The sequence below is a fragment of the Salvelinus namaycush genome, chromosome 18 (assembly GCF_016432855.1).
Source record: "Salvelinus namaycush isolate Seneca chromosome 18, SaNama_1.0, whole genome shotgun sequence".
Lineage (NCBI taxonomy): Eukaryota > Metazoa > Chordata > Actinopteri > Salmoniformes > Salmonidae > Salvelinus > Salvelinus namaycush.
Window position 1 is genome coordinate 41,248,466 of NC_052324.1, and position 16,335 is coordinate 41,264,800.

At 48.7% G+C, this 16,335-nt stretch overlaps 1 protein-coding gene across 5 annotated transcripts in view; it reads left to right on the top strand.

The window, feature by feature from the left end:
* The window catches only part of LOC120063436 (protein FAM214B-like), a 54,085-nt gene extending 37,770 nt beyond the window's left edge, over positions 1 to 16,315 (top strand). For 4 of the 5 annotated variants that reach the window (XM_039013806.1, XM_039013808.1, XM_039013807.1 and 1 more), the window contains exons 4-10: positions 1 to 772; positions 6,725 to 6,783; positions 6,916 to 7,018; positions 10,962 to 11,120; positions 13,305 to 13,373; positions 14,568 to 14,782; positions 15,945 to 16,315. The exon at positions 1 to 772 is cut by the window's left edge and continues 787 nt beyond it. In XM_039013806.1, coding sequence (XP_038869734.1) covers positions 1 to 772; positions 6,725 to 6,783; positions 6,916 to 7,018; positions 10,962 to 11,120; positions 13,305 to 13,373; positions 14,568 to 14,782; positions 15,945 to 16,098 — 1,531 coding nt within the window. In that variant the 3' untranslated portion in view covers positions 16,099 to 16,315. The other variant, XM_039013810.1, reaches the window with a different exon arrangement.
* The last annotated feature ends 20 nt before the right edge of the window (positions 16,316 to 16,335 follow it).

The window sequence follows — 16,335 nt, forward strand, 5'->3', positions numbered from 1 at the left end:
CCCCGCCAGACGCCCTGCCCAGCACAATCACGACAGGCCCGTCCCGGACCTATGGGCCCCGCTTTCGCCCAAACCATCCCCCATGGTCGAGCCCCACAGCCCCCCTGGCTCCCGCAGCCCCTTACCCAGCACAGAGCCTCGTCCTGGGGGCGACGCGCCAGCCTGCTCCTTGGGCAATCCCGGAGGGTCTGGGGAGGGCTGCAGTAGTGGCTCCTCATTGGGACAGCATCAGCCCAACTGCTGCACTGACGGCCCCCGTGGGGCCCTTGGGGCATTCGACACCCTTAGTCCTCCTGGAGGACCTCCAGGCTCCCTCTCTCACCGCTTCCCTCCCACCACAGACCCCCAGGAGCCTGGGGAGGGTAGGGAGTGGGGGGCCAAGCTGGAGTCCTCACCGCCCCATCCCAGTGCCACCGCCTTCAACTCCACCAACGGCCTGAGCTCCGTGGAGAAGACCCCCAGCACCAGCGGCCTGAGCTCCGTGGAGAAGACCCCCAGCACCAGCGGCCTGAGCTCCGTGGAGAAGACCCCCAGCACCAGCGGCCTCCGTGGGATCTCTTCGGGTCCCTGCCCGGCCAAGAAGAAACTGCTATCATCCAGCGACACGGGAGAGTCGTGTTCGGAGGACGAGGGCCCCTCCACCTCTAAGAGGAGCCGTCTGGCCCTGCTGGCCCCGGGGTTAGGGCTGGCCTCCTGCAGGGGCACCGATGCCAAGGCTGCCCCCTTCTGGAATCATCTGCTGCCCAACGCACAGGGCCCGGACCACACCAAGGTGAGGAGCACAGACTAGCACAAGCAGGCACATATAAACACCAGAGGAGGCTGGTGGGAGGAGCTATAGGGGCACAGGCTCATTGGCTGTTATGGAATAAATAGAACGGGATCAAACACATCAAACCACATGCTTGACTCTGTTCCATTTATTCTATCCAGCCAATACAATGAGACAGTTTTCCTATAGCTCCTCCCACCAGCCTCCTCTGACACAGGCACGTAATATACACACACAAAGGCACACACACACGAGAGTTGAATGGTTGGAACCCGGTTACCGAGATTTACTGGGATTTACTGCCCAAAACCACTCCCTTTTCCCGGGATAAATAACTGAGAGAAACCAGTAAATTATAATATATTATTTATAAACAAGATGGCGTGAAATGGAACTGTTAAATTATATGCGATGTCTAAATCTGTCTTCTCTACGGCCTCTGCATGATGAATCCTCAACGCTCAGGGTGGGGACAGATTCGTGGCCAAACCCGCTGGCTCCAGGTCATCTATAAGTCTTTGCCAGGTTAAGCCCCGCCTTATCTCAGCTCACTGGTCACTATAGCAACACCCACCCGTAGCACACGCTCCAGCAGGTATATTTCACTGGTCATCCCCAAAGCCAACTCCTCCTTTGGCCGCCTTTCCTTCCAGTTCTCTGCTGCCAATGACTGGAACAAATTTCAAAAATCACTGAAGCTGGAGACTTATATCTCCCAAACTAACTTTAAGCATCAGCTGTCAGAGCAGCTTACTGATCACTGCACCTGTACACAGCCCATCTGTAAATAGCCCACCCAACTACCTCATCCCCATATTGTTATTTATTTTTCCTCTTTTGCACCCAAGTATCTCTACTTGCACATCATCATCGCAACATCTATCACTCCAGTGTTAATGCTAAATTGTCATTATTTTGCCACTATGGCCTATTTATTGCCTTACCTCCCTAATCTTACTACATTTGCACACACTGTATATAGATTTTTATATTGTGTTATTGACTGTACGTTTGTTTATGTGTAACTCTGTGTTGTTTTTGGCGCACTGCTTTGCTTTATCTTGGCATGGTCGCAGTTGTAAATGAGAACTTGTTCTCAACTGGGCTACCTGGTTAAATAAAGGTGAAATAAAATTAAAATTAAATGTCATTAATATAGGGCTCGACTCATCATGCCGATCTAAGCTCTAATCAAATCCAGACATATTAATATGCTTTATAATGCTTTTGAATGACACTTCCGGTTTTGGAGGGAAAAACCGGGTTACCCGGGAGAAAAGTGATTTATTCTCGGGATGGAACATTTGTAAAATACCAGGAAAATTTTCAACACACACACACACACACACACACACACACACACACACACACACACACACACACACACACACACAGCTTTCAGGCTTGTCATTGTCTGACATTTAATAAGAGGATGAACAGACAGCGGAGGGAAAGAGGGGGAGAGCTGTTCCAGTAAAACAGACAGGGGGGGTGGTGAGAATGAAAGACTGAGTTAGATGGCCCAAGAGAATGAAACATGATGAGAGTGAAAGAGGAAAAGAAAGAGGAAAGGGAGAGAAGAAGAGAGAGGAAGAGAGCGATGGATTCCCAGGCTGGTCATTATGAACACACCACATATGGTGCTGGAACCAGCCGAGTGGCTCCAGAATCAAGTCTATTGAGGTGGCCTCCATTGTTCTCCCTACACTACATGATCTGCCTGCCTGTGTCGCTGTCGCCCCAATACAACCCCCCCCCCCACCTCCCTACAAAACCACACAGGTCTTTCTGGCTCCCCCGTTTAGATACCGAACCACTGGCTTCCAGAAACACTTTTCCTATTTAGTGCACTACTTTTGAATAGGGCACTTTTGACCGTGGTGCTCTGATCAAAATTGGTGCACTACATAGGGAATAGGGTGCCATTTGGGACACAGGCTAGGTAGATGATGGGGGGGGGGTTGCCGTGGTGAGTGACAAAGGGGGGAGAGACTAGAGGGAGAGATACAGGGAGGTGAAAGGGGAAGTGAAAAGTGAAGGAGAGAGGTAGGTAGGGAGTATAACATAGAGAGAGAGAGAGAGACACATGTCCACAGTGAGTGTGAGGATAGACAGAGAGCGAGAGGTAGGTAGGTAGTGACTATAACATGTCCACAGTGAGTGTGAGGATAGACCAGGCTGACATAGCCCCAGTGGAGGGGACAGCTACAGTAGAGAGGACCTGGCTAGAGAGGACCTGGCTAGAAAAGGAACTAGCTAGAGAGGACCTGGCTAGAGAGGAACTAGCTAGAGAGGACCTGGCTTGAGAGGACCTGGCTTGAGAGGACCTGGCTAGAGAGGACCTGGCTAGAGAGGACCTGGCTAGAGAGGACCTGGCTAGAGAGGAACTGGCTAGAGAGGACCTGGCTTGAGAGGACCTGGCTAGAGAGGACCTGGCTAGAGAGGAACTAGCTAGAGAGGAGCTAGTTAGAGAGGATATAGCTAGAGCGGAACTAGCTAGAGAGGAGCTAGTTAGAGAGGGGATAGCTAGTCAATTGTTAGCTAGTGAGATGCTAGCTACAGAGGGGTTAGCCTGGGAAGAGTTAGCGCCAGAGGATGTGGGCAGCCAGGACTGGGTAACCCTTAGTACGAGCGGTAGTTTGGACATGGGGAATGTGTTTGTGTCTGAAGCAGCATCCTGGACTCTCTGCCCGGTAAGTAGTGACTACGTACAGACATTCACACACACAGCGTACACACATATTGATACACAGGCAGGTATGTACCTTCATTACTCAACTGCATTCGTTATTGTGTTTATAGCGTGTGTAATGCACTATGAACTATGTATGTATTTGTGTGGAAATGGAAATATATATTCCTCTTCTGGCTGTGCCGGGTAGAGGTTATAAGAGTACATGGCCATTTAAGGCCAGATTGTTCTTCAAGATGTTCCAACGTTCATAGATGACCAGCAGTGTCAAATAATAATCAGTGGTTGTAGAGGGTGCAACAGGTCAGTACCTCAGGAGTAAATGTCAGTTGGCTTTTCATAGCCGAGCATTCAGAGGTCGAGACAGCAGGTGCGGTAGAGAAAGAGAGAGAGTCAAAAACAGCAGGTCTGGGACAAAGTAGCACGTCCGGTGAACAGGTCCGGGTTCCCTAGCCGCAGGCAGCTCAGGTCCTCCGGGAGGGGAGGGAGAGAGAATTAGAGGGAGCATACATAAATTCACACAGGACACCAGATAAGACAGCAGAATTACACCAGATATAACAGACTGACCCTAGCCCCCCGGCACATAGACGATTGCAGCATAGCTACTGGAGACTGAGACAGGGGTGGGACAGGGGACACTGTGGCTGCGTCTGACGATACCCTCGGACAGGGCCAACCAGGCAGGATATAACCCCACCCACTTTGCCAAGGCACAGCCCGCACACCACTAGAGGGATATCAACGGACCACCAATTTACTACCCTGAGACAAGGCTGAGTATAGCCCACGAAGATCTCCTCCACCGCACTTGCCCGAGGGGGAGCAAAACCGGACAGGAAGATCATGTCAGTGACTCAACCCACTCAAGTGACGCACCCCTCCTAGGGACGGCATGAAAGAGCACCAGTAAGCCAGTGACTCAGCCCCGTAATAGGGTCAGATGCAGAGAAGCCCAGTAGAGAAAGGGAAGCCAGCCAGGCAGAGACAGCAAGGGCGGTTCGTCGCTCCAGTGCCTTGCCGTTCACCTTCGCACCCTTGGGCCAGACTACACTCAATCACAGGACCTACTGAAGAGATGAGTCTTCAGTAAAGACTTAAAGGTCGAGACCGAGTCTGCATCTCTCACATGGTTAGGCAGACCATTCAATAAAAATTGAGCTCTATAGGAGAAAGTCCTGCCTCCAGCTGTTTGCTTAGAAATTCTAGAGACAATAAGGAGGCCTGCGTCTTGTGACCGTAGCGTACGTGTAGGTAAGTACGGCAGGACAAAATCAGAGAGATAGGTAGGAGCAAGTCCTGTAATTCTTTGTAGCTTAGCAGTAAAACCTTGAAATCAGCCCTTGTAGGGAGGCTAGCACTGGAGTAATACGATCACATTTTTGGGTTCTAGTCAGGATTCTAGCAGATAGTGTTTAGCACTAACTGAAGTTTATTCAGTGCTTTATCCGGGTAGCCGGAAAATAGAGCATTGCAGTAGTCTAATCTAGAAATAACGAAAGCATGGATTAGCTTTTCTGCATAATTTTTGGACAAAAATTTACTGATTTACAATGTTACGAAGATGGGAAAAAAGCTGTCCTTGAAATATTCTTGATATGTTCGTCAAAAGAGAGATCAGGGTCCAGAGTAACGCCGAGATACTTCAGGGTTTCTAATCTCTCCAAAAGAATGTGGTGATCGATGGTATCAAAAGCAGCACTAAGGTCTAGGAGCTCGAGGACAGATGCAGAGCCTCGGTCTGACGCCATTTAAAAGGTCATTTACCACCTTCACGAGTGCAGTCTCAGTGCTATGATGCGGTCTAAAACCAGACTGAAGCGTTTCATATACATTGTCTTCAGGAAGGCAGTGAGTTGCTGCGCTACAGCTTTTTCTAAAATGTTTGATGGGAATGGGAGGTTCGATATAGGCCGAATTTACATTTTCCGGGTCAAGGTTTGGCTTTTTCAAGGGAGGCTTTATTACTGCCACTTTTAGTGAGTTTGGTACACATCTGTTTGATAGATCATGATTATCATGACAGTTTGAGCATGACAGTAATATCAATGTTTTTAATCGGAGATGGATTGTGCTAATCCATGTATTCTCCTTCCTGTTTTCTTTTTTTCTCTCTCTCTTCCTTTCTTTCTTGCATTCTGTCCATCTGTCTCATGTTCTGTCCTTCTGTCTCTTGTTCTGTCCTTCTGTCTCTTGTTCTGTCCTTCTGTCTCTTGTTCTGTCCTTCTGTCTCATGTTCTGTCCTTCTGTCTCATTGTTCTGTCCTTCTGTCTCATTGTTCTGTCCTTCTGTCTCTTGTTCTGTCCTTCTGTCTCTTGTTCTGTCCTTCTGTCTCTTGTTCTGTCCTTCTGTCTCTTGTTCTGTCCTTCTGTCTCTTGTTCTGTCCTTCTGTCTCTTGTTCTGTCCTTCTGTCTCTTGTTCTGTCCTTCTGTCTCTTGTTCTGTCCTTCTGTCTCTTGTTCTGTTCTTCTGTCTCTTGTTCTGTCCTTCTGTCTCTTGTTCTGTCCTTCTGTCTCTTGTTCTGTCCTTCTGTCTCTTGTTCTGTCCTTCTGTCTCTTGTTCTGTCCTTCTGTCTCTTGTTCTGTCCTTCTGTCTCTTGTTCTGTCCTTCTGTCTCTTGTTCTGTCCTTCTGTCTCTTGTTCTGTCCTTCTGTCTCTTGTTCTGTCCTTCTGTCTCTTGTTCTGTCCATCTGTCTCTTGTTCTGTCCTTCTGTCTCATTGTTCTGTCCTTCTGTCTCTTGTTCTGTCCTTCTGTCTCTTGTTCTGTCCTTCTGTCTCTTGTTCTGTCCTTCTGTCTTTTGTTCTGTCCTTCTGTCTCTTGTTCTGTCCTTCTGTCTCTTGTTCTGTCCTTCTGCCTCATTGTTCTGTCCTTCTGTCTCATTGTTCTGTCCTTCTGTCTCTTGTTCTGTCCTTCTGTCTCTTGTTCTGTTCTTCTGTCTCTTGTTCTGTCCTTCTGTCTCATTGTTCTGTCCTTCTGTCTCTTGTTCTGTCCTTCTGTCTCTTGTTCTGTCCTTCTGTCTCTTGTTCTGTCCTTCTGTCTCTTGTTCTGTCCTTCTGTCTTTTGTTCTGTCCTTCTGTCTCTTGTTCTGTCCTTCTGTCTCTTGTTCTGTCCTTCTGTCTCTTGTTCTGTCCTTCTGTCTCTTGTTCTGTCCTTCTGCCTCATTGTTCTGTCCTTCTGTCTCTTGTTCTGTTCTTCTGTCTCTTGTTCTGTCCTTCTGTCTCTTGTTCTGTTCTTCTGTCTCTTGTTCTTGTCCTCCTTCAGAGTTTATCAGAATGCAGAGGAGCCAGCAGGAGGCTGAAAAGTGGGATGCGCCTGAAAAGGTATGTTCCCTTTCTACCTTTTAGTTGATCCATGTGTAGTCATCATTTCAAGAACATCATCTTTAATTATGTGACTTTAGCATGGCTAACTTATGTTCTTAAGATAAAATACAAATATGTGTGTGTGTGCAGTCGACAGCTATGTAGTGGGCGGCGTACAGACACCTTGGCTCGCACTGCTCGGTCAGGCTGGCCCTCTTCTTCCATCAGCCGTTCACTACTGGGTAACTTTGAGGTATGACACACACACACACAACTACATATTTAGCACAGCAGACATACACAACATATTACAGTACATTCTTACCAAATAATACAAAATTAAGTGTGACGTACCATTCATGTGTAACTGAATTTATGATGGTATTTTGTCAGAACTTGAGTTTCTACCAAATATCTAGAGAGATTTACAACATTCCTCGTGGCCATAGAAGTAGCTGTGCTCTGTAGTGGGTCTTCCTCGTGGCCATAGAAGTAGCTGTGCTCTGTAGTGGGTCTTCCTCGTGGCCATAGAAGTAGCTGTGCTCTGTAGTGGGTCTTCCTCGTGGCCATAGAAGTAGCTGTGTTCTGTAGTGGGTCTTCCTCGTGGCCATAGAAGTAGCTGTGTTCTGTAGTGGGTCTTCCTCGTGGCCATAGAAGTAGCTGTGCTCTGTAGTGGGTCTTCCTCGTGGCCATAGAAGTAGCTGTGCTCTGTAGTGGGTCTTCCTCGTGGCCATAGAAGTAGCTGTGTTCTGTAGTGGGTCTTCCTCGTGGCCATAGAAGTAGCTGTGTTCTGTAGTGGGTCTTCCTCGTGGCCATAGAAGTAGCTGTGCTCTGTAGTGGGTCTTCCTCGTGGCCATAGAAGTAGCTGTGCTCTGTAGTGGGTCTTCCTCGTGGCCATAGAAGTAGCTGTGCTCTGTAGTGGGTCTTCCTCGTGGCCATAGAAGTAGCTGTGTTCTGTAGTGGGTCTTCCTCGTGGCCATAGAAGTAGCTGTGTTCTGTAGTGGGTCTTCCTCGTGGCCATAGAAGTAGCTGTGTTCTGTAGTGGGTCTTCCTCGTGGCCATAGAAGTAGCTGTGTTCTGTAGTGGGTCTTCCTCGTGGCCATAGAAGTAGCTGTGTTCTGTAGTGGGTCTTCCTCGTGGCCATAGAAGTAGCTGTGCTGTGTAGTGGGTCTTCCTCGTGGCCATAGAAGTAGCTGTGCTGTGTAGTGGGTCTTCCTCGTGGCCATAGAAGTAGCTGTGTTCTGTAGTGGGTCTTCCTCGTGGCCATAGAAGTAGCTGTACTCTGTAGTGGGTCTTCCTCGTGGCCATAGAAGTAGCTGTGCTCTGTAGTGGGTCTTCCTCGTGGCCATAGAAGTAGCTGTGTTCTGTAGTGGGTCTTCCTCGTGGCCATAGAAGTAGCTGTGCTGTGTAGTGGGTCTTCCTCGTGGCCATAGAAGTAGCTGTGCTGTGTAGTGGGTCTTCCTCATGGCCATAGAAGTAGCTGTACTCTGTAGTGGGTCTTCCTCATGGCCATAGAAATAGCTGTGCTCTGTAGTGGGTCTTCCTCGTGGCCATAGAAGTAGCTGTGCTCTGTAGTGGGTCTTCCTCGTGGCCATAGAAGTAGCTGTGCTCTGTAGTGGGCCTTCCTCGTGGCCATAGAAGTAGCTGTGTTCTGTAGTGGGTCTTCCTCGTGGCCATAGAAGTAGCTGTGTTCTGTAGTGGGTCTTCCTCGTGGCCATAGAAGTAGCTGTGCTGTGTAGTGGGTCTTCCTCGTGGCCATAGAAGTAGCTGTGCTGTGTAGTGGGTCTTCCTCGTGGCCATAGAAGTAGCTGTGCTCTGTAGTGGGTCTTCCTCGTGGCCATAGAAGTAGCTGTGCTCTGTAGTGGGTCTTCCTCGTGGCCATAGAAGTAGCTGTGCTCTGTAGTGGGTCTACCTCGTGGCCATAGAAGTAGCTGTGCTCTGTAGTGGGTCTCCCTCGTGGCCATAGATGTAGCTGTGCTCTGTAGTGGGTCTTCCACGTGGCCATAGAAGTAGCTGTGCTCTGTAGTGGGTCTTCCTCGTGGACATAGAAGTAGCTGTGCTCTGTAGTGGGTCTTCCTCGTTGCCATAGAAGTAGCTGTGCTCTGTAGTGGGTCTTCCTCGTGGCCATAGAAATAGCTGTGCTCTGTAGTGGGTCTTCCTCGTGGCCATAGAAGTAGCTGTGCTCTGTAGTGGGTCTTCCTCGTGGCCATAGAAGTAGCTGTGCTCTGTAGTGGGTCTTCCTCGTGGCCATAGAAGTAGCTGTGCTCTGTAGTGGGTCTTCCTCGTGGCCATAGAAGTAGCTGTGTTCTGTAGTGGTTCTTCCTCGTGGCCATAGAAGTAGCTGTGTTCTGTAGTGGGTCTTCCTCGTGGCCATAGAAGTAGCTGTGTTCTGTAGTGGGTCTTCCTCGTGGCCATAGAAGTAGCTGTGCTCTGTAGTGGGTCTTCCTCGTGGCCATAGAAGTAGCTGTGTTCTGTAGTGGGTCTTCCTTGTGGCCATAGAAGTAGCTGTGTTCTGTAGTGGGTCTTCCTCGTGGCCATAGAAGTAGCTGTGTTCTGTAGTGGGTCTTCCTCGTGGCCATAGAAGTAGCTGTACTCTGTAGTGGGTCTTCCTCATGGCCATAGAAGTAGCTGTGCTCTGTAGTGGGTCTTCCTCGTGGCCATAGAAGTAGCTGTGTTCTGTAGTGGGTCTTCCTCGTGGCCATAGAAGTAGCTGTGCTCTGTAGTGGGTCTTCCTCGTGGCCATAGAAGTAGCTGTGTTCTGTAGTGGGTCTTCCTCGTGGCCATAGAAGTAGCTGTGTTCTGTAGTGGGTCTTCCTCGTGGCCATAGAAGTAGCTGTGCTCTGTAGTGGGTCTTCCTCGTGGCCATAGAAGTAGCTGTGCTGTGTAGTGGTTCTTCCTCGTGGCCATAGAAGTAGCTGTGCTGTGTAGTGGGTCTTCCTCGTGGCCATAGAAGTAGCTGTGCTCTGTAGTGGGTCTTCCTCGTGGCCATAGAAGTAGCTGTGCTCTGTAGTGGGTCTTCCTCGTGGCCATAGAAGTAGCTGTGCTCTGTAGTGGGTCTACCTCGTGGCCATAGAAGTAGCTGTGCTCTGTAGTGGGTCTCCCTCGTGGCCATAGATGTAGCTGTGCTCTGTAGTGGGTCTTCCACATGGCCATAGAAGTAGCTGTGCTCTGTAGTGGGTCTTCCTCGTGGACATAGAAGTAGCTGTGCTCTGTAGTGGGTCTTCCTCGTGGACATAGAAGTAGCTGTGCTCTGTAGTGGGTCTTCCTCGTGGCCATAGAAATAGCTGTGCTCTGTAGTGGGTCTTCCTCGTGGCCATAGAAGTAGCTGTGCTCTGTAGTGGGTCTTCCTCGTGGCCATAGAAGTAGCTGTGCTCTGTAGTGGGTCTTCCTCGTGGCCATAGAAGTAGCTGTGCTCTGTAGTGGGTCTTCCTCGTGGCCATAGAAGTAGCTGTGTTCTGTAGTGGTTCTTCCTCGTGGCCATAGAAGTAGCTGTGTTCTGTAGTGGGTCTTCCTCGTGGCCATAGAAGTAGCTGTGTTCTGTAGTGGGTCTTCCTCGTGGCCATAGAAGTAGCTGTGCTCTGTAGTGGGTCTTCCTCGTGGCCATAGAAGTAGCTGTGTTCTGTAGTGGTTCTTCCTCGTGGCCATAGAAGTAGCTGTGTTCTGTAGTGGGTCTTCCTCGTGGCCATAGAAGTAGCTGTGTTCTGTAGTGGGTCTTCCTCGTGGCCATAGAAGTAGCTGTGCTCTGTAGTGGGTCTTCCTCGTGGCCATAGAAGTAGCTGTGCTCTGTAGTGGGTCTTCCTCGTGGCCATAGAAGTAGCTGTGTTCTGTAGTGGGTCTTCCTCGTGGCCATAGAAGTAGCTGTGTTCTGTAGTGGGTCTTCCTCGTGGCCATAGAAGTAGCTGTACTCTGTAGTGGGTCTTCCTCATGGCCATAGAAGTAGCTGTGCTCTGTAGTGGGTCTTCCTCGTGGCCATAGAAGTAGCTGTGTTCTGTAGTGGGTCTTCCTCGTGGCCATAGAAGTAGCTGTGCTCTGTAGTGGGTCTTCCTCGTGGCCATAGAAGTAGCTGTGTTCTGTAGTGGGTCTTCCTCGTGGCCATAGAAGTAGCTGTGTTCTGTAGTGGGTCTTCCTCGTGGCCATAGAAGTAGCTGTGCTCTGTAGTGGGTCTTCCTCACTCTTCCTTGTTGTTTCTTCTCCAGGAGTCGATCCTGAAGGGTCGTTTCTCTCCGTCGGGTCGTATCGAGGGCTTCACAGCAGAGATCGGTGCCAGCGGATCCTACTGCCCTCAACACGCCACTCTGCCTGTACACGTCACTTACTACGACATCTCAGAGCACAGCGCACCCTCGCCCTTCCTGGTTAGTGTCTCTCTGTGTGTGTGTGTGTGTGTGTGTGTGTGTGTGTGTGTGTGTGTGTGTGTGTGTGTGTGTGTGTGTGTGTGTGTGTGTGTGTGTGTGTGTGTGTGTGTGTGTGTGTGTGTGTGTGTGTGTGTGTGTGTGTGAGAAATGATGTTAACCCCCTAATGTCGAAGGCCACGCCACTGTGGAACTCTAGAGATATCTGTTTTTTTGCATTGGATGCGTCTCAATCCACCCCATCCGCCTATGTAACACATCTTCATCTGTAGTGAAAGGTGACAGAGCTAGAGCAGTGTTTGTTAGACCATAAGACATCCTGAAAATCAGTCTTCTCACAAAATCGTCTGTAGCATCTGAACGGTTTGGCCTATAAACTCTATGGAAAGATGAGACTCTCACGAACACGATGGTGTTCTCCGTTTTTCTCTACGACCCCCACAACCGTCTTGGGACTCGTCTGAAGTAGATACAGTCGATCTGCCAACTTCTGTCTGTAGCATCCGAACATTTTGGTTTACACAGTTTGGTTGACACAGTTTGGTTGACACAGTTTGGTTGACACAGTTTGGTTGACACAGTTTGGTTGACACAGTTTGGTTTACACACTGTTTAGTTCCAAAAATAAGGGATTTAAATCATATAAAATATCTTTCTTATATCTCTCAGATATAGGACAGACACTTCAGAACAAACGTACTTTAGATTTTTTGAGGGACAATCTGTTCCATGTAGTGAATATTTTATTCAATGCATTTGTCTGGGTTAATAGCAATAATGCCAAATGGAATGAAACAGAAACAAATAATAGTTATTTTCAGAACGAAATGATTTGAATTTTTTACAACCCCTAGTTGCTGCATCCATTTTTAGGCATATAAATAAGTGATATACATTGATTCTTGAAGACTATAACCTGTAAATGCCTCATGGGTTTCAGTTCAGTCGTCGTACCCCATCAGAACCCAACATATTGTCGTACCCCATCAGAACCCAACATATTGTCGTACCCCATCAGAACCCAACATATTGTCAGAACCCAGCATATTGTCGTACCCCATCAGAACCCAACATATTGTCGTACCCCATCAGAACCCAACATATTGTCAGAACCCAGCATATTGTCGTACCCCATCAGAACCCAACATATTGTCAGAACCCAGCATATTGTCGTACCCCATCAGAACCCAGCATATTGTCGTACCCCATCAGAACCCAACATATTGTCGTACCCCATCAGAACCCAACATATTGTCGTACCCCATCAGAACCCAACATATTGTCGTACCCCATCAGAACCCAACATATTGTCGTACCCCATCAGAACCCAACATATCGTCGTACCCCATCAGAACCCAAATATAAACTTGTTGTACCCCATCAGAACCCAAATATAAACTTGTTGTACCCCATCAGAACCCAAATATAAACTTGTTGTACCCCATCAGAACCCAAATATAAACTTGTTGTACCCCATCAGAACCCAACATATTGTTGTACCCCATCATAACCCAACATATTGTCGTACCCCATCAGAACCCAACATATCGTCGTACCCCATCAGAACCCAACATATAAGCTTGTTTAACTCCAGTCGTTGTACCCCATCAGAACCAAACATATTGTCGTACCCCATCAGAACCCAACATATAAGCTTGTTTAACTCCAGTCGTCGTACCCCATCAGAACCCAGCATATTGTCGTACCCCATCAGAACCCAACATATAAGCTTGTTTAACTCCAGTCGTCGTACCCCATCAGAACCCAGCATATTGTCGTACCCCATCAGAACCCAACATATTGTCGTACCCCATCAGAACCCAGCATATTGTCGTACCCCATCAGAACCCAACATATAAGCTTGTTTAACTCCAATGAATGTAAACAATGTACCTGTAAATGTGTGTAGCTTCAAAACATGGTTAAAACTATCATGTGTTTATCATGTATGGTCAGTCCTTGCATCCATAGCTCTGTCTATTAATTTGAGTGATTACATTTCTCCAGCCCCATCCCTTAGCTTGTTAGCGAAAACAGGGGCGGGGTCACGCTTTGTTATTGTTTCAATTACAGATTCTAGCTTGAAATAATTTCAAAAGTAAAGTCACGCAAGAAGAATAGACACCTGCACAGTGTTGAATGCTCTCTCACTTCTCGACGTGAAGACGGCTCATCTCTCTGTTGTAGGGGGTTATCTCCTTGGAGCCTTTAGGAAAGAAGGGATACAGCGTACCCAAAGCAGGGACCATCCAAGTGGTGAGTCTCATGGTCCTCTCTTTCTCTGTCTCTCTCTCTGTCTCTCTCTCTCCGTCTCTCTCTGTCTCTCTCTATCTCTCTCTGTCTCTCTCTGTCTCTCTCTGTCTGTCTCTGTCTCTGTCTCTCTCTGTCTGTCTGTCTGTCTGTCTGTCTGTCTGTCTGTCTGTCTGTCTGTCTGTCTGTCTGTCTGTCTGTCTGTCTGTCTGTCTGTCTGTCTGTCTGTCTGTCTGTGTCTGTCTGTCTGTCTGTCTCTGTCTGTCTGTGTCTGTCTCTCTCTCTCTCTCTCTCTCTCTCTCTCTCTCTCTCTCTCTCTCTCTCTCTCTCTCTCTCTCCATCTCTCTGTCTCTCTCTCTCTCTCTCTCTCCATCTCTCTGTCTCTCTCCATGTCTCTGTATGTCTCTCTCTCTCTCTCTCCATCTCTCTGTCTCTCTCCATGTCTCTGTATGTCTGTCTGTCTCTCTCCCTGTCTCTCTGTATCTCTCTCTCTCTCACTCTGTTTCTCTCTCTCTCTCTCTCTCTCTGTTTCTCTCTCTGTTTCTCTCTCTCTCTCTCTCTCTCTCTCCATCTCTCCATCTCTCTGTCTCTCTCCATGTCTCTGTCTGTCTGTCTGCCTCTGTCTCTGTCTCTCTCCATCTCTCTCTGTCTGTCTCTCTCTCTCTCCCTCTCTATCTCTCTTTCTCTCTCAGTCTCTCTCCCTCTCTGTCTCTCTCCATCTCTATTTCTCTCTGTCTCTCTGTCTGTCTGTCTCTGTCACTCTCTCTGTCTCTCCCTCTCTGTCTCTCCCTCTCTGTCTCTCTTTCTCTCTGTCTCTCTCCATCTCTCTCTCTCTCCCTCTGTCTCTCTTTCTCTCTGTCTCTCTCCATCTCTCTCTCTCTCCCTCTCTGTCTCTCTCTCTCTCTGTTACTCTCACTCCTTTTCCTCTCTTCTCTATACTTTGTAATCTCTTGTTGAGCCTCTTTGTTTTCCAACGTAATTGGCCCTAGTATGCACTGGCTTGCATGGATCTAGCACAATGGGCACAACAATGGCTAACATCTCCATGTTCCCTTCTCAGACCTTATTCAAATGCTTGACCTTGTTTAGAGTGTTTTTCATGAATGAGTCCATGTTCTCCCCACAGATCTTATTCAATCTCAATTGGACAAGTCTTATAAACAGGTATCATATTCAATATCTCCATATTCTCTCCATCAGACCTTATTCAACCCCAATAAAACTGTGGTGAAGATGTTCCTCGTGACCTATAACTTTGGGGACATGCCCGTCAATCACATGACCTTCCTGCGTCACCGCATCTTCCTGGTTCCCGTTGAGGAGGCGGGGCCAGAGGCGAAGGGGGATGGGCCTCCAGAGCCCAGGGCCACGCCCACAGAGAGGAGGAAGATTCTCTGCTACCTGATACACCTCAGGTACGTCTGTCTGGTCATTGGTTGGTTGATTTTAAAGTGGAGTTTGGTGTGGACATTGTATTTTTCTGGATGGTTTGTATGGCATGTACAGTACGCTTGGGATAGGATGCACTTATTGTTTGGAATGTCTGTATATCCATCCACCATCCATCCATCCTTCCCTCCATCCATCCATCATCCATCCACTCATCCCTCCCTCCCTCCCTCCCTCCCTCCCTCCCTCCCTCCCTCCCTCCCTCCATCCATCCATCCAGCCATCCATCCAGCCATCATCCATCCTTCCCTCCATCCTTCCCTCATCCATCCCTCCATCCACCCACCCACCCAACCATCATCCCTCCCTCCCTCCATCCTTCCCTCATCCATCCATCCATCCATCCATCCACCCATCCATCCATCCACCCACCCACCACCCACCCACCCACCCACCCACCCACCCACCACCACCCACCCACCCACCCACCCACCCACCCACCCACCCACCCACCCACCCACCCACCCACCCACCCACCCATCATCCCTCCCTCCTTCCTTCCTTCCTTCCTTCCTTCCTTCCTTCCTTCCTTCCTTCCTTCCTTCCTTCCTTCCTTCCTTCCTTCCTTCCTTCCTTCCTTCCTTCCTTCCTTCCTTCCTTCCTTCCTTCCTTCCATCCATCCCTCTCTCCCTCCATCCTTCCCTCCCTCCATCCTTCCCTCCATCCATCCATCCTTCCCTCCCTCCATCCTTCCCTCCCTCCCTCCCTCCATCCATCCCTCTCTCTCTCCCTCCATCCTTCCTTCCCTCCATCCTTCCTTCCCTCCATCCATCCTTCCCTCCATCCATCCTTCCCTCCCTCCATCCATCCATCCATCCATCCATCCTTCCATCCATCCATCCATCCATCCATCCATCCATCCATCCATCCATCCATCCATCCATCCATCCATGTACACACCTGTTTATTTATTTATTTGTTTCTTTGTTGAAAACGAAGACAAACTGTATAGCATTTCAGAACCATGCTGAATGTTTAGAAATGTAATCAAAGGCATTTACTTTGTCTTTCAGGTTGTTTGCTGATCAGTCATTGTGCCAGAGACGCCTCGTTTGATGGAGCTTAGCTTAGTAGCTTTACACACAATGTATTAACGGTGATGGTTCTGCTTTGTTTTGAATCTCCTAGGTTCCAGAGCTCTAAATCTGGGAAGATCTACTTGCACAACGATATCCGGCTGCTATTCTCCCGCAAGTCCATCGAGGTGGACACGGGGATCCCTTACGAGCTCAAATCTTTCACAGAGGTGCCAAAAAACCCAAAATACTCCCCCCGCGTGTGAGCCTATGATGAACCCGCGACCCCTGACCCCATCACCAACGCAGCCCATTCCTGGAACTGGGCACAGAGAGATAAACAGACAGACATGGACAAGAAAACTTGAAAAGATTATTAATTCAAACACACATATATATACTGAGTATACAAAACATTAAGGACACCTTCCTAATATTGAGTTGCACTCCCCCTTTTGCCCTCAGAACAGCCTCAATTCATCAGGACATGGACTCTACAAGGT